Genomic DNA, 25,559 nt, shown 5'->3' with positions numbered 1-25,559 from the left:
GGTATTAAAGGAAGTTTTGTTGGGTTATTATCTGTTTCTGCTGTGTTTCAGTGGACATGACGTGGTGTTAGCTGGCTTTAAAGCAATGATTGAAGTCTCTTTTTATTGCCTCTCAGTATTTCTGTATTTCTGCTAAAGAACAAAGCAGCAGAACCTCCGGCTGGTCCTGGAGAACCTTCAGCAGGGACTCTGTGGACCTGCAGGGGGCAGCAGAGGAACAAACACCAGATTATCGACCCATCAGGTGTTTTATTTCACCTGTTTTCCACTAAAACTCTACTATGAAGAAGTTCTTCAGGACAGGCTGGTTTCTGTGACTTTTATTAGCTTCACACAGAATATTTACTCACTTTGGTTTTTCTGCCACGTGACAGGAAACACATTTTATCTGACAGTAAACATAGATTGTTCAGAAGAAACACTAAGATCTGGTTCAGTATGGTGGAATTAAACTATCAGCTGTCCAGAAGAAGGAAAGAATAACAGAAACAGGACCATTCATGAGTTATTTATACATGATTTTATCAGAATTATATATTAAAGCTGCTGTACCCAAATAGAACCCAGAGATCTGCATGTAAATAGTACAAAATGAGACACAAAATGACAAAAACAACACAAAATATTACAATCAGTCAAAATGTTACAGAAATGAGACAAAATATTACAAAAATGATGCACAAAATGTCAAAAATGAGACAAACGACAAGTCACAAAAAAAGACAAACAGACAAAGTATTACAAAAATGAGACAGAAAATGACAAAAGTGAGAAAACGGCAAAAACATACGACAAACGACAAAAGTTAGACAACAAAAACAAAAGACAAAATATTACAAAAACGAGACACAAAATGACAAATCTGACAAAATATTACAAAAATAAGACAAAATATTATAAAAATCAGGCAAAATATTACAAAAATTAGACACAGAATGACAAAAGCCAGAAACAAAATGACAAAATATTGACAAACAACACGAAACAAAACAAAAACTGACAAAAAAGTTACAAAGCAACAAAAAAATGGACAAACGACACAAGAAATTACACAAACGAGACAAAAAAATGACAAGAATGTGAAACAAAACGACAAAAACAACACACAAAACACCATTTGTAACATCCACCAGATACTAAATAATGGTTTTAAACGGTTTTAAATGGTTTTAAATGGTTTTAAACGGTTGGTCTGTCAGAAAACACAACATTCTGGATGAAACTACAGAGATTTAATCCTTAAAGTAGAGATGAGGTCTGATTAAAGGATGTAAATGTCCAGAAAACAGTGAACTAATATAAGAAAGGAGTGAATCTGATGAGGTGTTGAGGTGAGTAGGAAGAAGAAACAGAAACAAGAGAGGAGGAGATGCTGCGCTGCTCCTCCTGCAGGAGGCGGTGTGGGAGTCCTGAGCTACAGCTGCAGAAGAACAAGAAGCAGCTCAACCGAACAGAAATACAAGGGGAAGCTAACCAGCAGCTAACTATCGGTTAACTAGCGACTAACCAGATATAAATATAAAGTCCAGCTCTGAGCTTCTCCTCCCGACGGAGCAGAGCAGCTTCAGGCCGAGCAGAGAGCCGAACTCCCACAGAGATGCCTGAAAGTAAGTCCGTTAGCTTCATTAGCATGCTAACAGTCCGTTAGCTTCATTAGCATGCTAACAGTCCGTGTAGCTAACAGATCGCGTTGATCCTGACGGTAATAAACACATTATTATACGAGGAAAGATTAATAGTTACCAGTAAATAAGCCCCAGTAGTGTTTTATCAACCCGTGTAAAGGTTGAAGGGCTTCTCATGGCGAGACCAGTTAGCTTAGTCTAGCTTAGCTCAGCTCTCCTCCACCAGACTCCGTTCTGTTGTCGCCAGTTTAAAACTCGTTTTTCTCATCGACGGAGACACGAAGCTGATAGAAAATAATTTATACAAGATTAATATCAGATCAGAGTTTCTGTTCGCATCGGCTGGACTCAATTATCGGAGAAAACGAGATTTAGACTAATTTTACTGTAAACAGCAGGATGAGTTGAATTACAGTAGAGCTGCAGACATTAACCGATATTATTATTATTATTATTATTTATCAACTCTTCTGAGTCATGTTTAAATTCATTCAGTCTAAATTTCAACTTCTTTTCCGGTTTCTCTCCTCTGTGACTGAAGATCACCACTTTCCTACATTTAGAGAGCAAACAGCTGATCGATCCATCCAGAAATAACAATAGTAATAATAATAATGATCCACAGTGGAAATAACTGAGCAGCTGGAAGTCAGTGAACATTAAATAAACAGCTGGTTGTTTGAGTGAGAAGCTGTGAAATAAGCTGTTTCTGTTTCTATCTGCGATCAGTAAAGTTTGATCTGATGTCCTCCAGCCTGCAGCTCCTCAGGAATAAACCTGCTGTCAGTAAATATTATAAATAAAACCTGCTGTCAGTAAATATCAGAATAAAACCTGCTGTCAGTAAATGTTATCATTAACTATGAATCCAGCTGTTTTTCTGGTTCCATCCAGATGTTTCATGTCAAACGTTCCCATCAGAGGAGCTGAAAACAGAATTTCCTCATAAAGAAACTTATAACACGATGAACCTGATGAAGAACTTCAGGTTGTCGTAGCAGCGCCCCCTGCTGGCCGTCTGACCTCCTGTTTGTCTTCCAGCTGAGAGCTACTCCAACCCTTTGGCCCCTGAGGGCCACGAGGTGGACGACCACAGAGCTGCTGCCCAGTGAGTCCTGATCACATTTAACTTGATCAATAACTGTTTTCTGCTCATCAATACCTGATTCCTGCTGATCAATACCTGATTTCTGCTGATCAATAACTGATATTTATCACTCTGCTGTTGTATCTCAGGTCCAAACTGACCAATGATGACTTCAGGAAGCTGCTGATGACGCCGCGGGCAGCGCCGTCTTCGGCTCCGCCCTCCAAGTCCCGACATCATGAGTGAGTAACAGGAAGTGAAACCATCTGTCTGCTATCTGAGCCAATCATAACCCAGATCTCTGATCTCCCAGAATGCCGAGGGACTACAATGAGGATGAGGACCCTGCAGCTAGGAGGAGGAAGAAGAAGAGGTGAGTCTAAAATGTTTTTTAAATGTGTTATAGCACTTTTTATATGTAAAGTGCATTATAAATTAAAGGTATTATTATTATTTTTTATTAGCTATTGTTCACCTGGTGTCACATCAACGCTGTCGCTATGACAACACAGATGCCATGAGGAGCATCAGCTGGTTACCATGGTTACCCTCACCTCTCCGTTGTTTACTGTGGTTGTGTTCCAGCTACTATGCTAAGCTACGTCAGCAGGAGATGGAGAGAGAGCGAGAGCTGGCCGAGAAATACCGAGACCGAGCCAGAGAGCGTCGGGACGGAGTCAACAAGGACTACGAGGAGACGGAGCTGATCAGCACCACGGCCAACTACCGGGCAGTAGGCCCCACCGCCGAGGCGTGAGTCTGCTAACTAGCTGCTAACTAGCTGCTAATACTGAGCATTAGGCCCCACCGCCGAGGCGTGAGTCTGCTAACTAGCTGCTAACTAGCTGCTAATACTGAGCAGTAGGCCCTACCACCGAGGCGTGAGTCTGCTAACCAGCTGCTAACTAGCTGCTAATACCGGGCAGTAGGCCCTACCGCCAAGGTGTGAGTCTGCTAACTAGCTGCTAATACCGGGCAGTAGGCCCCACCGCCGAGACATGAGTTTGCTAACTAGCTGCTAATACCGGGCAGTAGGCCCTACTGCCGAGGTGTGAATCTGCTAACTAGCTGCTAATACCGGGCAGTAGGCCCTACCGCCGAGGCGAGTCTGCTAACTAGGTGCTAATACTGGGCAGTAGGCCCCACCGCCGAGGTGTGAGTCTGCTAACTAGCTGCTAATACCGGGCAGTAGGCCCTACCGCCAAGGTGTGAGTCTGCTAACTAGCTGCTAATACCGGGCAGTAGGCCCCACCGCCGAGACATGAGTTTGCTAACTAGCTGCTAATACCGGGCAGTAGGCCCTACTGCCGAGGTGTGAATCTGCTAACTAGCTGCTAATACCGGGCAGTAGGCCCTACTGCCGAGGTGTGAATCTGCTAACTAGCTGCTAATACCGGGCAGTAGGCCCTACCGCCGAGGCGTGAGTCTGCTAACTAGCTGCTAATACCGGGCAGTAGACCCTACCACCGAGGTGTGAGTCTGCTAACTAGCTGCTAATACCGGGCAGTAGGCCCTACCGCCGAGGCGAGTCTGCTAACTAGGTGCTAATACTGGGCAGTAGGCCCCACCGCCGAGGTGTGAGTCTGCTAACTAGCTGCTAATAGCGGGCAGTAGGCCCCACCGCCGAGGCGTGAGTGCTGCTAATGCTAACTGCTAATATTTATTCTTTATTTTACCAGGTAGATCAGTTGAGAACAGTTACTCATTTCCAGTGATGACCTGGCCAGAGGCCCCAGTAGGAAGAAAGATGACAAATAAACAACACATATACAAAAAATGACGCATAAGTGTTTAAACAGAGATTAAAAACAGCCTAAATTAATGCTAGCAGTTTGATGAAACATTCAGCTTGTCAGCAGTCAGCTAGGGTCTGCTGCAGCTTCTGATTAAACATGGAAGGAGATGGAAGAGACAACAGTTTCAGAGGTTTTTAGGGGGAATTCCATTCGATTCCTGCAGCAAAGTGAAAGGAATTCTGGCCAAAGACAGTGAGAACCTTGGAGATAGAGAGTGTTATGATCTCTGGAGCTCAGGTGGTGGTTATGGAGGGTGTAGGAGGTTGGATAGGTACTGAGGTCTTCACTGATAAGGTCTGGTAGATGAGGAGAAGCCAGTGCTGGAGTCGCCTGGAGTAAAGGGAGGACCAACCCACCAGTTAGTAAAGGGAGGACCAACCCACCAGTTAGTAAAGGGAGGACCAACCCACCAGTTAGTAAAGGTCACAATGAAGGGTGGAGAAAGGCTGAGTGATGGAGGACATCAAGCCTGTTGAGGGCCAATTAGGGCCCATTTTATAGATGACATCACCGTAGTCGAACAGGGGAAGGATGGTCGTGTAAAGGAGGCTTTATTACAGTAAAGGATCCCCAGTCTGGTTTAGATTTTAGCCTGTAGATTGTTGATGTGAGGAATGGATGAGAGTGAAGAGTCCAGCCAGAGGCCAGGATACTTGTAGGAATTAACAAGCTCCACATCTGAGCCATCTGCTCAGGAGATCTTTGAGGAGCTGGAGACCCTGTTTGTCCGGATGAATAGCAGACATTTTGTTTTCCTGGAATTGAGGCGAAGCACCTGAAAAGATTCCTGGATTCAAGCAAGGCTGAGTTGAAGGGTAGATGCAGCAGAGTGAAGTGATGGAGCAGTGGAGTAAATAATGGTGTCATCAGCGTAGAGGTGGATCTGGAGGCACCAATAGCTTTGGCCACATCATTTATGTAGATGGAAAACAAAGTTTGGCCCAAGATGGAGCCTTGAGGTACACCCTTAGCGATGATCAAAGGTCCTGGTATAAAGTTCTCTGACTATACTCACTGTGTATGAGATAGCTGGCAAACCAGTTAATACAGCTTGAGGACAGGCTGATGCTAGAGAGCCCTTGCAGAAGGATTGTGTGGTCTACTGAAGCAAAGGCCTTGGCCAGGTCTATGAAGGTGGCTATGCAGGCCTGCTTGTTGTCCATAGCGGTAAAGATGTCATCAAGGACCTTTAGGATGACAGTGATGCACCCATGGCCAGTTCTGGAACCTGAATGCAAATCTGACAGGATATATTTTGAGTAAATGAAATGGTTTAACTGTTTGTGAACTAGCCTCTTCATGACTTTGTCCAGACAAGGCAAGATGGAGACTGGCCTGTAAGAGTTGGGGTCAGAGCCAGAGCCGCCTTTGAAGAGAGGAATGATTATGGCTGATTTCCAGTCAGAAGGAAGAACTGACAAACAAATGGACAAGTTAAACAAGTGTGTAATAGGAGCAGCAATAGTGTGAACAGCTACTTTTAAAAATAAGGGGTGTATCCCGTCAGCACCGGCAAATTTGTTAGAATCCAGCTTGGAAAATTCCTCCAGTACTTGAGATCCAGATTGGTTGCAGAGATGCTGGAAGGAGGAGGCTTGTATGAATGAGCAGTGTCGAAGGCCGGAGCAGTGAAGATCTGCGATGAGTTCACGAAATGTTGGTTGAAGAGTGAAGCCATAAGGGACTTATCAGTGACAATTGTGTCACCAAAAGACAGGAAGTAGGGGATAAGTATGTTTGTTTTCCATGGACTTGACTGTTTTCCAAAACTTCTTCTGGCCGGAGCTACAACTTTAGAATTTTGACCTGAAGTGGTTGATTTTGGCTGTCCTGATCGCCGGCGTGGTTTTATTCCTGCATTGTCTAAAGGCAAGCCAATCGACAGGAGTCTGGGAGGACCTGGCTCTCCACTATAAGGCATTTTTCTGATGGATCAATGAGCCAGGTCAGGGGGAACCAAGGGCTGTGAAGATTCTTGGTCCTGAATCTTCTCATGGGGGTGTGTTTATCAATGATAATTTTGAAGGAATCTTTAAAATAAGACCAGGCATCATCAATAGACAGGAATTAAGTTAGTTCTGTCCCAGTTCACAGCTGCCACATCATGTAGAAACATCAAGCTTCTTCAGTGAGTGTGCTTTCATGATCAAAGGTGGGCGTTGGACTGAGAGGCTATGGAGAATGCATGCTATAACCTAGTGATCACTCAGGTCTGGACAGAAGACTCCAGATTGGTATTTGGATGGCGTGTTGGTCAGGATAAGGTCAATCAATATGGCAGCTGAGGGAGATTTTAAATTAAATCTGGTAGGCCCAGTTATAATTTAATTTAGGTTTAGTGCATCAAATTGCTGTGAAACTAAATCTGGTGGGTTGGACATATCCCAGTTTAAATCACCCATAAGGACAAATTCAGAGGAGATGTGAGAAGCCAGAGATTCACTGAGAGATGTTAGTGCACAAGCTGGGCCAGAGGGTGGTCTACAGCAAGCTGCACCCGAGAGAAATTTTTTTTGATAGCTTTAAAACTAACAATTCAAACTGGTTGGGAACTGACTTAGACAGGGATACAGAGCATTGCAGGTAGTCTTTAACAAAGACAGCCACACCCCCACCCTTAGTGCTTCTAACCTGGCCAGAAACATTATAGCCAGGTATTAAGATTTCAGAGTTAGTAACACTTTTCTTGAGCCACGATTCTGAGACAGCAAAGACATCTGGGTTAGCAGTAGGTACCCAGGATTTTACCAGATCAAGTTTAGGTAGCAAGCTACTGATATTGACATGTGAAAAGCCCAATGATTTGCGTTCACAGGAATCAGTAAATGTCAAATTAGAGGCAATAGGAAGAGCATTACCGTTAGCAGGCCCTGGGTTTGGATGAACATTGCCAAGTATAAACAACATGAGGATTATAAACATTCATCAGAAAACAGTCAAAATATTGTAGTTGTTTGTCATTCACAGAGGGCTTTATCAAAATTAAAGAGAAAGAATCAGTGATCTGCTGCAGTAGCATGTAAGAGAACAACGGAATAAGACACAATACACAACAGTCAGTGTAATCCAGAAAGATCAGATGTCCCTGGGTGGTTAACCTGAAGGTTAATGTACTGCCATAGCAAATACAAGGCATGAGTATTGTGTCATGAAAGGGGGAAGGTCTTGAGATAGTAACATACCCAGGATTCAAGACAGACAAAATGAAAAGCAAGGTAACAAGAAGAAGCACCATCTTTACCAGAGGTCCAGACTGTAGCAGGTGGAGGATCAGGCCAGGATAGAGCTAGCAGAGGTTCAGACTGTAGCAGGTAGAGGATCAGGCCAGGATAGAGCTAGCAGAGGTCCAGACTGTAGCAGGTAGAGGATCAAGTCAGACTAAAGCTAGCAGAGGTCCAGACTGTAGCAGGTAGAGTATCAGGCCATGATAGAGCTAGCAGGGGTTTGAGGTGTCAAGAGTTTGGGTTTTTTTTGTAGTGTTTTCCTCCGTTGTTATTCAGTTGTATCTGGTGGAATTTCACCCAGATGTTGTGAACTTGTTCTGAGGTTCTCCAGATGTTGTGAAGCTGTTCTGAGGTTCTCCTGTGCTCCTGGTTCTTCAGGGATAAATCTGCAGCAGAGAAGCGTCGGCAGCTCATCCAGGAGTCCAAGTTCTTGGGAGGTGACATGGAGCACACCCACTTGGTGAAAGGTCTGGACTTCGCTCTGCTCCAGAAGGTCAGAGGCTGAGAATAGGTTGGAGATCTACTGCTGCTTCCTGTAGACTCACCTGTTCTCCTGTTTATCTGTTCACCTGTCTTTCTGTCTACCTGTTCACCTGTCTACCTGTTCACCTGTCTACCTGTTCACCTGTTCACCTGTCTACCTGTTCACCTGTCTACCTGTTCACCTGTCTACCTGTGCACCTGTTCATCTGTCTACCTGTTCACCTGTTCTCCTGTCTACCTGTTTACCTGTCTGACAGGTGAGAGCTGAAATCACGAGTAAGGAGAAAGAAGAAGAAGACATGATGGAGAAAGTTCAGAAGGAGGCCAAGTATGAGCAGCTTCTATTAATCAGCTGGTTGTGATGTGAAATCAGTAACCTGTCTGTCTGTCTCTGTTACCTGTCTGTCTGTTACTTGTCTGTCTGTCTGTAACCTGCCTGTCTGTCTGTAACCTGTCTGTATGTCTGTAACCTGTCTTTAACCTGTCTGTCTGTCTGTAACCTGTCTGTCTGTTACCTGTCTGTAACGTGTCTGTAACCTGCCTGTCTGTCTGTCTGTAACCTGTCTCTGTCTGTCTGTCTGTCTGTAACCTGTCTGTCTGTCTCTAACCTGTCTGTCTGTCTCTAACCTGTGTGTCTGTAACCTGTCTGTCTCTCTGTAACCTGACTGTCTGTAACCTGCCTGTCTGTCTGTGACCTGTCTGTCTGTAACCTGCCTGTCTGTAATCTGTCTGTCTGTCTGTAACCTGTCTGTCTGTTACCTGTCTGTCTGTAACCTGCCTGTCTGTTTGTCTGTCTGTCTGTAACCTGTCTGTCTGTCTGTAGCCTGTCTGTCTGTCTGTAACCTGTCTGTCTGTCTATAACCTGTCTGTCTGTCCATCTGTCAGGAAGGACGTAGAGCCGGAGGAGAAGATAGAGTTTAAGAGTCGTCTTGGTGAGTCCAGATCAGTCCTGATTACACCGGAGAGTTCTGTTGTTGTTATTATTGTTATAATTATTGTTATTATTATTGTTGGTATTAATATTATTATCCTCTCTAACATGGTTCTATATGTTTTGTCACAGAGTTCTAAATACATTTCAAGGTGAATTATGTTGAGGAAAAAATGGGAATCTTTGAAATAAAAGTTTGGAATAGAACGGGAATAATTCCAGACTAAAGGTCATAGTTTGAGGAAAACACGTAGAAACGAAATCTCTGCTTTAGAACCCAGCTCTGTTCTCCCATCAGGTCGGAACATCTACAGAACAGTGTTCAGGTCTGGGCTGCCAGAGAGGAACGAACTGTTCCTGCCTGGTAGGATGGCCTACGTGGTGGACCTGGACGATGAGTTCACCGACACCGACATCCCCACGACCCTGATCCGCAGCAAAGCAGACTGTCCCAGTATGGAGGTGAGCTGTTTCCCAGTATACCACACTGTCCCAGTATGCCACACTGTCCCAGTATACCCCACTGTCCCAGTATGCCACACTGTCCCAGTATGGAGGTGAGCTGTTTCCCAGTATAACACACTGATTTAACCTCCCTTCCTGCCTCAGCAGTCTCCTAGAGCTCCTGGAATGTTTAGAACTCTGTGCAGTGATGCTCTGCTCCCAGAGCTCCTGGAACATTTAGAACTCTGTGCAGTGATGCTCTGGAGGTACACCCTTAGCGATGATCAAAGGTCCTGGTATAAAGTTCTCTGACTATACTCACTGTGTATGAGATAGCTGGCAAACCAGTTAATACAGCTTGAGGACAGGCTGATGCTAGAGAGCCCTTGCAGAAGGATTGTGTGGTCTACTGAAGCAAAGGCCTTGGCCAGGTCTATGAAGGTGGCTATGCAGGCCTGCTTGTTGTCCATAGCGGTAAAGATGTCATCAAGGACCTTTAGGATGACAGTGATGCACCCATGGCCAGTTCTGGAACCTGAATGCAAATCTGACAGGATATATTTTGAGTAAATGAAATGGTTTAACTGTTTGTGAACTAGCCTCTTCATGACTTTGTCCAGACAAGGCAAGATGGAGACTGGCCTGTAAGAGTTGGGGTCAGAGCCAGAGCCGCCTTTGAAGAGAGGAATGATTATGGCTGATTTCCAGTCAGAAGGAAGAACTGACAAACAAATGGACAAGTTAAACAAGTGTGTAATAGGAGCAGCAATAGTGTGAACAGCTACTTTTAAAAATAAGGGGTGTATCCCGTCAGCACCGGCAAATTTGTTAGAATCCAGCTTGGAAAATTCCTCCAGTACTTGAGATCCAGATTGGTTGCAGAGATGCTGGAAGGAGGAGGCTTGTATGAATGAGCAGTGTCGAAGGCCGGAGCAGTGAAGATCTGCGATGAGTTCACGAAATGTTGGTTGAAGAGTGAAGCCATAAGGGACTTATCAGTGACAATTGTGTCACCAAAAGACAGGAAGTAGGGGATAAGTATGTTTGTTTTCCATGGACTTGACTGTTTTCCAAAACTTCTTCTGGCCGGAGCTACAACTTTAGAATTTTGACCTGAAGTGGTTGATTTTGGCTGTCCTGATCGCCGGCGTGGTTTTATTCCTGCATTGTCTAAAGGCAAGCCAATCGACAGGAGTCTGGGAGGACCTGGCTCTCCACTATAAGGCATTTTTCTGATGGATCAATGAGCCAGGTCAGGGGGAACCAAGGGCTGTGAAGATTCTTGGTCCTGAATCTTCTCATGGGGGTGTGTTTATCAATGATAATTTTGAAGGAATCTTTAAAATAAGACCAGGCATCATCAATAGACAGGAATTAAGTTAGTTCTGTCCCAGTTCACAGCTGCCACATCATGTAGAAACATCAAGCTTCTTCAGTGAGTGTGCTTTCATGATCAAAGGTGGGCGTTGGACTGAGAGGCTATGGAGAATGCATGCTATAACCTAGTGATCACTCAGGTCTGGACAGAAGACTCCAGATTGGTATTTGGATGGCGTGTTGGTCAGGATAAGGTCAATCAATATGGCAGCTGAGGGAGATTTTAAATTAAATCTGGTAGGCCCAGTTATAATTTAATTTAGGTTTAGTGCATCAAATTGCTGTGAAACTAAATCTGGTGGGTTGGACATATCCCAGTTTAAATCACCCATAAGGACAAATTCAGAGGAGATGTGAGAAGCCAGAGATTCACTGAGAGATGTTAGTGCACAAGCTGGGCCAGAGGGTGGTCTACAGCAAGCTGCACCCGAGAGAAATTTTTTTTGATAGCTTTAAAACTAACAATTCAAACTGGTTGGGAACTGACTTAGACAGGGATACAGAGCATTGCAGGTAGTCTTTAACAAAGACAGCCACACCCCCACCCTTAGTGCTTCTAACCTGGCCAGAAACATTATAGCCAGGTATTAAGATTTCAGAGTTAGTAACACTTTTCTTGAGCCACGATTCTGAGACAGCAAAGACATCTGGGTTAGCAGTAGGTACCCAGGATTTTACCAGATCAAGTTTAGGTAGCAAGCTACTGATATTGACATGTGAAAAGCCCAATGATTTGCGTTCACAGGAATCAGTAAATGTCAAATTAGAGGCAATAGGAAGAGCATTACCGTTAGCAGGCCCTGGGTTTGGATGAACATTGCCAGGTATAAACAACATGAGGATTATAAACATTCATCAGAAAACAGTCAAAATATTGTAGTTGTTTGTCATTCACAGAGGGCTTTATCAAAATTAAAGAGAAAGAATCAGTGATCTGCTGCAGTAGCATGTAAGAGAACAACGGAATAAGACACAATACACAACAGTCAGTGTAATCCAGAAAGATCAGATGTCCCTGGGTGGTTAACCTGAAGGTTAATGTACTGCCATAGCAAATACAAGGCATGAGTATTGTGTCATGAAAGGGGGAAGGTCTTGAGATAGTAACATACCCAGGATTCAAGACAGACAAAATGAAAAGCAAGGTAACAAGAAGAAGCACCATCTTTACCAGAGGTCCAGACTGTAGCAGGTGGAGGATCAGGCCAGGATAGAGCTAGCAGAGGTTCAGACTGTAGCAGGTAGAGGATCAGGCCAGGATAGAGCTAGCAGAGGTCCAGACTGTAGCAGGTAGAGGATCAAGTCAGACTAAAGCTAGCAGAGGTCCAGACTGTAGCAGGTAGAGTATCAGGCCATGATAGAGCTAGCAGGGGTTTGAGGTGTCAAGAGTTTGGGTTTTTTTTGTAGTGTTTTCCTCCGTTGTTATTCAGTTGTATCTGGTGGAATTTCACCCAGATGTTGTGAACTTGTTCTGAGGTTCTCCAGATGTTGTGAAGCTGTTCTGAGGTTCTCCTGTGCTCCTGGTTCTTCAGGGATAAATCTGCAGCAGAGAAGCGTCGGCAGCTCATCCAGGAGTCCAAGTTCTTGGGAGGTGACATGGAGCACACCCACTTGGTGAAAGGTCTGGACTTCGCTCTGCTCCAGAAGGTCAGAGGCTGAGAATAGGTTGGAGATCTACTGCTGCTTCCTGTAGACTCACCTGTTCTCCTGTTTATCTGTTCACCTGTCTTTCTGTCTACCTGTTCACCTGTCTACCTGTTCACCTGTCTACCTGTTCACCTGTTCACCTGTCTACCTGTTCACCTGTCTACCTGTTCACCTGTCTACCTGTGCACCTGTTCATCTGTCTACCTGTTCACCTGTTCTCCTGTCTACCTGTTTACCTGTCTGACAGGTGAGAGCTGAAATCACGAGTAAGGAGAAAGAAGAAGAAGACATGATGGAGAAAGTTCAGAAGGAGGCCAAGTATGAGCAGCTTCTATTAATCAGCTGGTTGTGATGTGAAATCAGTAACCTGTCTGTCTGTCTCTGTTACCTGTCTGTCTGTTACTTGTCTGTCTGTCTGTAACCTGCCTGTCTGTCTGTAACCTGTCTGTATGTCTGTAACCTGTCTTTAACCTGTCTGTCTGTCTGTAACCTGTCTGTCTGTTACCTGTCTGTAACGTGTCTGTAACCTGCCTGTCTGTCTGTCTGTAACCTGTCTCTGTCTGTCTGTCTGTCTGTAACCTGTCTGTCTGTCTCTAACCTGTCTGTCTGTCTCTAACCTGTGTGTCTGTAACCTGTCTGTCTCTCTGTAACCTGACTGTCTGTAACCTGCCTGTCTGTCTGTGACCTGTCTGTCTGTAACCTGCCTGTCTGTAATCTGTCTGTCTGTCTGTAACCTGTCTGTCTGTTACCTGTCTGTCTGTAACCTGCCTGTCTGTTTGTCTGTCTGTCTGTAACCTGTCTGTCTGTCTGTAGCCTGTCTGTCTGTCTGTAACCTGTCTGTCTGTCTATAACCTGTCTGTCTGTCCATCTGTCAGGAAGGACGTAGAGCCGGAGGAGAAGATAGAGTTTAAGAGTCGTCTTGGTGAGTCCAGATCAGTCCTGATTACACCGGAGAGTTCTGTTGTTGTTATTATTGTTATAATTATTGTTATTATTATTGTTGGTATTAATATTATTATCCTCTCTAACATGGTTCTATATGTTTTGTCACAGAGTTCTAAATACATTTCAAGGTGAATTATGTTGAGGAAAAAATGGGAATCTTTGAAATAAAAGTTTGGAATAGAACGGGAATAATTCCAGACTAAAGGTCATAGTTTGAGGAAAACACGTAGAAACGAAATCTCTGCTTTAGAACCCAGCTCTGTTCTCCCATCAGGTCGGAACATCTACAGAACAGTGTTCAGGTCTGGGCTGCCAGAGAGGAACGAACTGTTCCTGCCTGGTAGGATGGCCTACGTGGTGGACCTGGACGATGAGTTCACCGACACCGACATCCCCACGACCCTGATCCGCAGCAAAGCAGACTGTCCCAGTATGGAGGTGAGCTGTTTCCCAGTATACCACACTGTCCCAGTATGCCACACTGTCCCAGTATACCCCACTGTCCCAGTATGCCACACTGTCCCAGTATGGAGGTGAGCTGTTTCCCAGTATAACACACTGATTTAACCTCCCTTCCTGCCTCAGCAGTCTCCTAGAGCTCCTGGAATGTTTAGAACTCTGTGCAGTGATGCTCTGCTCCCAGAGCTCCTGGAACATTTAGAACTCTGTGCAGTGATGCTCTGCTCCCAGAGCTCCTGGAACATTTAGAACTCTGTGCAGTCATGCTCTGCTCCCAGAGCTCCTGGAACATTTAGAACTCTGTGCAGTGATGCTCTGCTCCCAGAGCTCCTGGAATGTTTAGAACCCTGTGCAGTGATGCTCTGCTCCCAGAGCTCCTGGAACATTTAGAACTCTGTCAACATGTCACCTCCATCTGTGAGGAGCTGAATCTCCTAAATTGAGTCCAGACTTTGAGCGATGTTGACGCTCAGCATCCAGACACGGTGACACAGTTCAGGTGTTGATGTTTCCTGTCAGACTGTCCAGGGTGAAACAACACCAGCCACATGTTTCTTTGTGGTTCTTTTTTTGTCAGGTGCAGCTTCCAGTAGATTTACTGTAGTTCACTGAAAACAAAACAGAAAACATCGACTGATATACTGATGGAATACCTGTCTGTCTCTCTACTTGTCTGTCTGTCTGTCTGCCTGCCTGCCTGTCTGTCTGTCTACCTACCTATCTGTCTACTTGTCTGTCTGTCTACTTGTCTGTCTGTCTGTCTACCTGCCTGTCTGTCTACTTGTCTGTCTACCTGTCTGTCTACTTGTATGTCGCTCCTCCTACCTGCCTGTCTCTGTACCTGTCTGCCTGTCTGTCTCTCTACCTGTCTGTCTCTCCTCCTACCTGTCTGTCTGTCTACCTGTCTGCCTGTCTGTCTCTCTACCTGTCTGTCTCTCCTCCTACCTGTCTGTCTGCCAGGCCCAGACCACTCTGACCACCAACGACATCGTGATCTCTAAGCTGACTCAGATCTTGTCCTACCTGAGACAGGGGACGCGTCACAAGAAGATCAAGAAGAAGGACAAAGGTGTGTTTCACCTGGCAGCTGTTACGTTCTGATCTCTCCGTAGAACCACAAGTCTGTCTGGTGTTTCACTGAAGAAGCTGGAATCAGAACTTAGACTGATTTCATAAAGAATGACTTCATGAGTGGAGAAACCAGACAGTCAGTCAGACAAACAGGTGTGGAACCAGTCAGACAGGCAGACAGGTGTGGAACCAGTCAGACAGACAGGTGTGGAACCAGACAGTCAGGCAGACAGGTGTGGAACCAGTCAGACAGACAGGTGGGGAACCAGACAGTCAGACAGACAGGTGTGGAACCAGTCAGACAGACAGGTGGGGAACCAGACAGACAGACAGACAGGTGTGAAACCAGTCAGACAGACAGGTGGGGAACCAGACAGTCAAGCAGACAGGCGTGGAACCAGTCAGACAGACAGGTGTGAAACCAGTCAGACAGACGGACAGGTGTGTCACCACACTTCTCCTTTACTGCTGTACAGTTATCAGCTACGGTTACCTGTGCAGTGGTCACCTGTGCAGTGGTAACATGCAGTGGTTACCTGTGCAGGTAGGAGGGGCATCAGAACAGTTAGAAGCCTGAATAATTGAACAATAATCTTCATCCAGGTAGAATTCTGTTGGATTCATCTCAATTTTTTCTGCTGCTGTCTGTGTGTTGTTGTGTGTTTCAGGTAAGCTGGATGATAAACGGGCTCCTGAAGCTGATCTGAGGTCAGTAAACAACAACAACAACAATAACAACAAACAGCTTCACCTCAGACAGAAACCGCGCACAGTTTCTCTGTTTGTATTTCAGCATCTTTGACGACATCGGAGACTACATCCCGTCCAACGCCTCCAGACCGGCACGAGACAAACACCGGGACCGAGGGGGAGACCGAGGAGGAGACCGAGAGGACGAGGCCAAGAGCCGCAGACACAGCTACTTCGAGAAACCCCGAGGAGATGAACATCAGGTGAGACAGGTAGACAGAGGGGGAGACGGGTAGACAGAGGGAGAGACAGGTAGACAGAGGAGGAGAGGGGGAGACGGGTAGACAGAGGGAGAGACGGGTAGACAGAGGAAGAGACGGGTAGACAGAGGGAGAGACGGGTAGACAGAGGGGGAGACAGGGGGAGATGGGTAGACAGAGGGAGAAACGGGGAGACAGAGGGGGAGACAGGGAGACAAACGGGGAGACGGGTAGAAAGGGAGACAGGTATTTTGAGGGGAAGGCAGGTAGACAGAGAGGGAGACAGGTGTGTCATCTTGCTGACTGTTCCTCTCTGTGTGTTTCCAGGTGTTGGAGGTGGATTCAGGTAAATGTCTTCATCTGTTTAGCAGAATGAATCTGATCAATAATAATTGATCAATAATATTCTGATCAATAATCATCTGATCAATAATCAACTGAACAAAAGTAACTGATCAATAATTATTGATCAGTAATTACTGATCAAGAATCATCTGATCAGTAACTGATCAAAAATAACTGATCAATAATCAACTGATCAATGATAACTGATCAATAATCATCTGATCAATAATAACTGAAATAATTACTGATCAGTAATTACTGATCAATAATCATCTGATCAATAATAACTGATCAATAACTGATAATCATCTGATCAATAATTACTGATCAGTAATAATCAATATCTGATCAATAATAACTGATCAATAATTACTGATCAGTAATTACTGATCAATAATATCTGATCAATAATAACCAATCAATAATAACCAATCAATATTAACTGATCAATAATTACTGATCAATAATAACTGCTCAATAATCTATCAGGTCCTGGGTCGGTCAGAGAGCAGATCAAGATGATCAATGAGAAGTTTGCAGGAGCAGCAGGCAGCCAATGGCAGAGCCAGGAGCCATATCCTTCATTCCTATTCGTCCCTGCCAGCAGGGGGTGGAGCATCATGTATGACGCAATGTGTACTTTTACTGCAGCACAGTGTAGTACTGCTGTGTATTCCTGTAGTGCTACTGTGTATTTTTGCAGCACAGTGTAGTGCTGCTTTGTATTATTGTAGTACTACTGTGTATTTCCTCAGCAGAATGTAGTACTAATGTGTATTATTGCAGTACTACTGTGTATTCCTGCAGTACTGGACCTTAACCAGTATAAACTGGGTCTCAGAGGAGAGATTCCAGTAAAGAGCAGCTGGGAGATTTCTTCGGAGGATCCAACTCCTACGCAGAGTGTTACCCTGCTACGTAAGATACACAACAACAGCTACACACTACACACACACACACAGTGTTACCCTGCTACGTAAGATACACAACTACAGCTACACACTGCACACACACACAGTGTTACTCTGCTACGTAAGATACACAACTACAGCTACACACTACACACACACACAGTGTTACTCTGCTACGTAAGATACACAACTACAGCTACACACTACACACACACACAGTGTTACCCTGCTACGTAAGATACACAACTACAGCTACACACTGCACACACACACAGTGTTACTCTGCTACGTAAGATACACAACTACAGCTACACACTACACACACACAGTGTTACCCTGCTACGTAAGATACACAACTACAGCTACACACTGCACACACACACAGTGTTACTCTGCTACGTAAGATACACAACTACAGCTACACACTACACAAACACACAGTGTTACCCTGCTACGTAAGATACACAATTACAGCTACACACTACACACACACACAGTGTTACCCTGCTACGTAAGAAACACAACTACAGCTACACACTACACACGCACACACACTGTTACCCTGCTACGTAAGATACACAACTACAACTACACACACACACAGTGTTACCCTGCTACATAAGAAACACAACTACGGACACACACTACACACACACACACACACACACACACACACAGTGTTACCCTGCTACGTAAGAAACACAACTACAGACACGCTACCAATAGAGTTGTCATATTCAGTGTTTTTAATCCTTGTGTGTGTGTATATGAATGTGTATTGGTTAGGGCTGTCAAAATAAACATGTTAACACATTAATCCAGCACCACAATTAATCAGATTAAAAATTTTAACACATCTTCAGCGCAGAATGACTCAAAATCCCTGAAATGTCTCTGGTGACATATTTCGGATATTTTAAATTTGATGGGTCTATTTCAGCGGCGCAGCTTTTCCAGTGTTTACACCATTAGTTTATCAGCTCAGGAAACACACAGACCAATTAGGGACGAGTTCAGCCATCCCATGTAACGCTACTCAGCCAATGAACTGGTCTCCAGCTGCTAAACATGCAGCTGAGTTCAGAAAACAGGTGAGGGACAGACGAGAGGAGGACAGACAACAAGATAAACCAGAAAAGCTCTCAGAGAGTGCAGCGCTCTGCCAAGACTGTTCATTCCTCAGTTTGTGTATTCAGAAATCATGGCAACATAGAATCATTCAATATAGATCAACCCACAGACTAACTAAACAAATATAGAATTACTCTGGGTGAGCACAAGCATGTATTGTGTATGCGTACATTATGTAGTACAGATACTGAATTGCGTGACCAAAATATGTAACGGGTCGAGTGAACTGATGCAGGTAACTGACACAGCGTTCACTTGTTGTCATGATTACGGCGACGCCGTGCCGGCCGCTATATCTCACAATGGAAAATCCTGAACCAATCCGTGGATCCAGACTATAATCCACATCACTACCATAATCTAATGAGGAGGTCCTTGTGTCATTTATGATCTTCCCTGAAAATTTCATCCAAATCCGTTAGTCTGTTTCTGAGTAATATTGCAGACGGACAGTCAGATTCACAGACAAACGTACGCCGATCGTCACATAACTCCTCCGTTCCTTGGTGGAGTAATAAACAAATCGACACAGAGGAAAGTCGTCCTGCACATGTTGACTATGGCTGGATCAACATCCAACTGTAAGCAGCTTCTCAACTATGAATATAATCCAAACTAAATATGGTTCCAGATTCACCAATAAGCTCCTCTAAATATGTTTGAGAAAAACCCTGACACCATTCAGACCACGATTCAGATACTGGCAGCTCAGTTCTCCCATTAAGCAGCAGGGATATAAAGGGACTGATAGAAGACAGGAAAACATGTAAAAGGGTTCAACTGTTTGAATGTTTTCAGATTTAGGTTTTGTTAAAGCTCTATATAAGTTGGTTCAGGTTGTTCAGTCATTATTTTTCACTTTATTTTCAGATGTGCAGTTATATTAAGTTATTTATTAATGAATGTTGTCAAAATTTTTCTGAACCATACTGAATTTATTTGATTTGACAGTCAGTTATTGATTACATGCAGACTCTAATAAAACTACCAGGTTACATCAACATATTTCACACTAATTCAAGTTAGACGTTAAGATTTTCTGGACCTTTGCTTTAATACGTTTTCTCTGACTGGACCTCTTTGAATTTTAGTTGAATACCCGTGCGCTAAAGAGCATGTTGGCCCTCTTTTTGAATACAAAAAAAACGTCAAAGACAGAGAAGTCCACCAACTTACAGTAATATGAACACTCTGCAGGAAGGAGTTTTCTTTTCACCAAAGCACAGGTGTTTAATAAACATGCTATGTGCGTATATATTCTCTTCTTTCTTGAATCTGTTTGCTCACACAAAATGAATGCAATTAATATAGATTAAAAATGAATATGTAATCGTGATTAATCGAAATTAATCCACAGCAACCATGTGATTAATCTGATAGAACTATTTAATCATTTGACAGCACTAATATTAATGTGTGTTAATGTGTATTGTGTTAATGTGCATTATTGTGTATTAATGTGTATTATTGTGTTTTAATGTGTATTAATGTGTATTATTGTGTATTAATGTGTATTACTGTGTGTGTTCCAGGATGGATGACCTGGCCGTGGACAGTGATGAGGAAGTGGACTACAGTAAGATGGATCAGGTGACTACAACTCCCAGCATGCAGCACTGATAACGTCTGAACCCTGACCTGATTAACACATTCTACCTGTCTGTCTCTCCCCGTCTGTCTGTCCTCCTGTCTGTCTCTCCCCCCGTCTGTCTGTCCTCCTGTCTGTCTCGCAGGGTAACAAGAAGGGTCCTCTGGGTCGGTGGGACTTTGATACTCAGGAGGAGTACTCTGATTACATGAACAACAAGGAGGCCCTGCCCAAGTAGGTTCACCTCATGCTACTGTGTGTTATTGTGTGTTACTGTCTTACTGTGTGTTACTGTGTGTTATTGTGTGTTACTGTCTTACTGTGTGTTACTGTGTGTTATTGTGTGTGTTGTTATTGTGTGTTACTGTGTGTATTGTTGTGTTACAGTTACCGTGTTACTGTGTTACCGTGTTATTGTGTTGTTCTGTGTGTTATTGTGTTACTGTGTGTATTGTTGTTGTGTGTTAAGGTGTGTGTCTACTAGATGTGATTTTCTCGCACCGCATCTGAAAATCACGCGGATGGTGGGCAGTCACTAGTGGACCACAACATGGTCACGTGACATCTGGACCAACAGCGGGCCGCTACATGGTCACGTGACCAAGCTTTCAGCTGGATGCTCCGGCAGATGAGTCAGATAAACACAGCGGCTCGGCTACAAACTTTCCCTTTTATTTAGAAAACACTTCAGAGAAAAGTATTTCTGAAAGCATTTGAGGCAGAAATAATCTGCAGCTGAATCTGTCCTGGTTTTAGTTCACTGATGGCTAGTTTAGAAGTTTGAGGACATTTTTACGATGCATGGAATCTCCACACGCTGCATCCAATTTGCATAAAGTAGAAGTCCAGTCTACTTTATGCAAATGAGCTACAGGTAAACACACCACAACTGGACCAGCATGCAGCATGCGGCGCATTTCCAGCTGCGATCAGGTGTGTTTACCTGGAGCGGGCCACAGCTCATTTACATAAAGTAGACTGGACTCCGGCGTGTGGAGATTCCACACATCGTGAAACTGTCCTCAAACATCTAAACTAGCCATCAGTGAAATAAAACCAGGACAGATTCAGCTGCTGCACAGACTATTTCTAGCCTCAAATGCTTTCAGAAATACTTTTCGCTGCAGTGTTTTTGTAATCATAGACAAAGTTTGCGGCCGAGCCGCCATGTTGGTCCGGCTTGAAATCCAGGACCAGACCAGCCCCCGAGTCGATGCGTTTGTCCAATCAGGGGCAGGCAAGGTGTTTAAAGAAGGTCGGCTGGTGCAGAACACAGTTCACCATGGAGGAGAAGCTTAGAACAGCTGGATCTGCACACGCATCGTAACCATTAGTGTTAAATAAAAGGGAAAGTTTGCAGCCGAGCTGCTGTGTTTATCCGACTCATCTGCTGGACTGTCAAGCTGAAAGCTCGGTCACGTGACCATGTAGCAGCCCGCTGTTGGTCCACATGTCACGTGATCACGTAGCGGCACACTGTTGGTCCAGATGTCACGTGACCACATTGTGGTCCACTAGTGACTGCCCACCATCCGTGTGATTTTCAGATGCGGTGCGTTGCCGTGCAGGAAATTCACATCTAGTGGACACACGGCTTGTGTTTTTGTGTCCTCAGAGCTGCCTTCCAGTACGGCATCAAGATGTCTGAGGGCAGAAAGACTCGACGCTTCAAAGAGACCAATGAGAAGGCAGAGCTGGACCGCCAGTGGAAAAAGATCAGCGCCGTGAGACAAACACAAACACGACTTAAACAACAGAAACATAAACACAACAGAAACACTACAGAAACAAACAACAGCAACATAAACACAACATAAACAGAAACATGACACAAACATAAATGAAACACGAACAAAAACACAACAGAAACAGAAACACAACATAAACAAAACAAACACAACAGAAACATAAACAACAAACAAACACAACAGAAACACAACAGAAACATAAACAACAGAAACAAACAAACAAAAACAACAGAAACATAAACAACATAAACATGACACAAACATAAACAACACGAACATAAACACAACAGAAACACAACATAAACATAAACACAACACGAACATAAAACAAACAGAAACATGAACACATGAACATAAACAACACAAACAGAAACACAAACACAACATAAACACAACATAAGCATAACAAACAGAAACACAACATGAACATAAACACAACATAAACACAACATAAACATAACATAAACACAACACAAATATAAACAACGTAAACAACAGAAACACAACATAAACAGAACTGTGTCGTCTGTTTCAGATCATCGAGAAGAGGAAGAAGATGGAGGCTGACGGGTGACTGTTCCTGTTATTACATCATTAGACTGACACTGAGTAAACAGTAAACAATAAGCAGTAAACAACAGGTTGAACTGTAATCTATATACAAACAAACTGTAAATTGTAAATGTTAAACTGTAAATGGAGTAAACAATAATCAACAAACAATAAATGGTAAATGCACAACACTGTCAACAACCTGTCAAACTGTAAACAAACTATAAACAGTGTTTTTATTTTTCAGGGTCGACGTGAAGAGACCGAAATACTGAAGACTTTCTGTTGTTCGTCCTTCCTTCCTTCCTTCCTCCTTCCTTCCTTCATTCCTCCCTTCCTTCCTCCTTCCTTCATTCCTCCCTTCCTTCCCTCCTTCCTTCTTCCTTCCTTCATTCCTCCCTTCCTTCATTCCTCCCTTCCTTCCCTCCTTCCTTCCTCCCTCCTTCATTCCTCCCTTCCTTCCTCCTTCCTTCCTTCCTCCTTTCCTTCCCTCCTTCCCTCCTTCCGCCCTTCCTTCCTTCCTTCCTTCCTTCCTTCCTTCCTTCCCTCCTCCCTTCCTTCCTCCCTTCCTCCCTTCCTTCCTTCCTTCCTTCCTTCCTTCCTTCCCTCCTGATCAATAATCAGTATTGATCGGTGATCAGCTTCATGTGTGAAATCAGTTAGTTTGGAAACTTTAAACTCAGAAGTAACAAGTAAAGCAGGATATTATTGATTAGCTCATTTTATTGATTATCTGTTACTGATTATCTGTTACTCATTAGCTGATGTTCTCCCGTGTTACTAATCAGTCTGAAAACTCACCAATAAAACTGTCACATCCCAGTTTGTCTCACTGGTTTTAATGATTTCACTGGATTATAAAATGAATAGAATAGAATAGAATAGAATAGAATAGAATAGAATAGAATAGAATAGAATAGAATAGAATAGAATAGAATAGAATAGAATCGATCTTTATTGTCACTGTTACAGAAAACAATGAGAATCAGTTTGGTACTCTCCACATAGCAGCATTAAAAATAAACTAAAACACACCCTAAAATCTATACAACATCAGAGCAGAGATCCAGAATGGAACGGTTTATGGTCAGAGACCTGCTCTACAGGATTATTACACCTGACAGGAGGTCACTGGTTAGGGTTAAGGGTTAGGGTCTGAAGGCAGGTGGGGACTGTAGCAGCGAGAGGTGAAAGATGGTGGTGAAAACCTCTGCCAGCTGTTTTGGGCATGACTTGAGCACTCTTCATGTGACACCGTCTGGACCAGATGCTTTCCTGGTGTTGACTCTGTTCTGGGTGGATCTGACCTGACCAGAGCAGAAGTTCAGGGAATATTTAGTAGTTTTAATGGTTTCACTGGTTCTGATGGTTCTGGTTCAGAGAATCCTCTATGTGGATTCTGTCCTGGCTGTGGAACTCTGTATCAGCTCGTTACCCTGCAGAGCTCCTGAGGATGTCGGAGAACTTCCACAAACTAGTCCTCATGTTTTCTGGACTTGGAAAAGGATTTTGTCCCTTGAGAGGTTCTAATGGTGATGGGTTCTGTTGATGGGTTCTAATGGTGATGGGTTCTATTGATGGGTTCTATCGATGGGTTCTAATGGTGATGGATTCTATTGATGGGTTCTAATAGCGATGAGTTCTGTTGATGGGTTCTAATGGTGATGGGTTCTATTGATGGGTTCTAAGGGTGATGGGTTCTGCAGGACTTTGGGATACCGAGGTCCGTGTTGTGAGCCATTTGGTCCTTGTACAACCAAAGTGTTTCCTTTCTTTCTGGTGGTTGTTGGTCTCTAGTTTCTGGTCTCTGGTCTCCGGTCTCTAGTCTCTGGTCCTGTTTGTGGACGGGGACTCAGTGTAGTGTTGGCAGTAATGAAGGTCTAGTACCGGACCATCGTAGTGAAGAGGACGCTGAGTCTGAAGGTGACACTCTCGATTTACCAGCCAGTCTTTGTCCCAACCCTCGTCTGTGGTCTTGAGTTCTGGGTGGAGACCAAAACAACCAGACAACCAGAACACCAGCAGGTTCCTCCATAGGGCAGCTGGACTCAGCCTCAGACAGGATGAGAAGCTCAGAGAGTCGCTGCTCCTTCACAGCATAGGGAGTTACTTCAGGAGGTTCAGACTTCTGGTTCTCCCTGGAGACGTCCTTTGGTGGTTTTCTAGCGTGTCTGCCAAGATTATGTATCTCATCTGGCCTGGGAACGCCTCGGGATCCTCCAGGAGCAACTCGTAGCTGAGGAGAGGAACGTCTGGAACCACCTGCTTCTTCTGCTGGTGTCTGCTGCTTGTCGTATGTTTTCACTGGTTTTACTGGTTTCCAGTTTCAGAGGAAGTTTTGATCTTGCAGCAGTGAAATGTCATCTGATCTCATTTTCTGACTTTAATTTTACAAACTGGATCAAAGTTCAGATTTTAGACACAAAATAAATCAGTCTTGTTTATTTCCAGAATTCAGCTGAATTAACCTGCAGGCGGTTGGTGTGTTTCTTTGTGTTTCTTTGTGTTTGTGTGTTTTTTGTGTTTGTGTTTGTGTTTTCTTTGTGTTTGTGTTTGTGTGTTTCTTTGTGTTTGTGTGTTTGTGTTTCTTTGTGTTTGTGTGTTACAGTAGGTTTGTACTGAGTGTTTGTTGATCTCGTTAAGGCTCCAGAAGTCGTTAAGCTCGTTAACATGCAGCAGCTTGTTAAGAGATCAAGCTCTTTGTTGGTTGTTGTTGTTGTTTACATTGTGTTTGGACAACTGGACGTCTTAATCCATAAATTACTATCTATGAGTGTCTGTTAATTACCGTGTGTGTGTGTGTGTGTGTATGTGTGTGTGTGTGTGTATGTGTGTGTGTTGACGGACAGCTGCACTAACGAGATGTTAACGAGGTCTCAGAGCTCCACCCACCAGCAGCTTCAGCTGGACGAACATCAAAGACCAGGTTCCACTGTTTCTGTATTTAGAATCTCACATTTTGGTCAAGTTTAAACTCAGTTTGTCCTTGTTAACTTTCAGGAGCAGCGTGAAGCTGAAAAATAAAAACTGAACATCCTCAGAACTGCTTCCAGCAATCCGGATCAATCCTCCAGATATCCATGTTTCACATCTGCTGGTTGTTCTTCATCGTTTATCGTTAATTTTTACCGTTACATATCACAGAAATCTTTCTAAGAAACTTGACATAATTAGCAAATGTGCAACATATGTGTGTTTTAAAAATGGTGGAAATCATTCATTTACTTAACTGGGTCGCCATGGGA

General features: G+C 43.9%; 1 protein-coding gene and 1 long non-coding RNA gene across 2 annotated transcripts; both read left to right on the top strand.

Moving 5' to 3' along the window:
- Nucleotides 1–1,408: 1,408 nt before the first annotated feature.
- Nucleotides 1,409–23,136, top strand: ik (IK cytokine). The gene is made up of 20 exons (XM_023281004.3): nucleotides 1,409–1,607; nucleotides 2,667–2,733; nucleotides 2,862–2,954; nucleotides 3,026–3,085; nucleotides 3,298–3,465; nucleotides 8,111–8,225; nucleotides 8,473–8,543; nucleotides 9,101–9,147; nucleotides 9,445–9,608; nucleotides 14,979–15,087; nucleotides 15,758–15,797; nucleotides 15,883–16,042; nucleotides 16,367–16,385; nucleotides 16,874–16,958; nucleotides 17,216–17,302; nucleotides 19,959–20,016; nucleotides 20,160–20,248; nucleotides 21,630–21,738; nucleotides 22,298–22,332; nucleotides 22,562–23,136. Exons 1-20 carry the CDS (start codon nucleotides 1,598–1,600, stop codon nucleotides 22,587–22,589), a joined length of 1,614 nt encoding a protein of 537 aa, XP_023136772.1. The 5' UTR covers nucleotides 1,409–1,597; the 3' UTR covers nucleotides 22,590–23,136.
- On the top strand, nucleotides 12,596–13,538 carry LOC129350515 (uncharacterized). Its single transcript, XR_008603953.1, has 3 exons — nucleotides 12,596–12,614; nucleotides 12,862–12,932; nucleotides 13,490–13,538. It is a non-coding gene; the product is annotated as an uncharacterized LOC129350515 (long non-coding RNA).
- Nucleotides 23,137–25,559: the final 2,423 nt, after the last annotated feature.

The sequence above is a fragment of the Amphiprion ocellaris genome, chromosome 14 (genome assembly GCF_022539595.1).
Source record: "Amphiprion ocellaris isolate individual 3 ecotype Okinawa chromosome 14, ASM2253959v1, whole genome shotgun sequence".
Taxonomy (NCBI): domain Eukaryota; kingdom Metazoa; phylum Chordata; class Actinopteri; family Pomacentridae; genus Amphiprion; species Amphiprion ocellaris.
This window is presented reverse-complemented; position numbering and strand designations above follow the sequence as displayed.

Coding starts and splice junctions, on each gene's coding strand:
- ik (XM_023281004.3), top strand. Junction 15,798..15,882: donor GCTCCTGAAGCTGATCTGAG/GTCAGTAAACAA, acceptor TTTGTATTTCAG/CATCTTTGACGACATCGGAG. Junction 20,249..21,629: donor AACAAGGAGGCCCTGCCCAA/GTAGGTTCACCT, acceptor TTGTGTCCTCAG/AGCTGCCTTCCAGTACGGCA.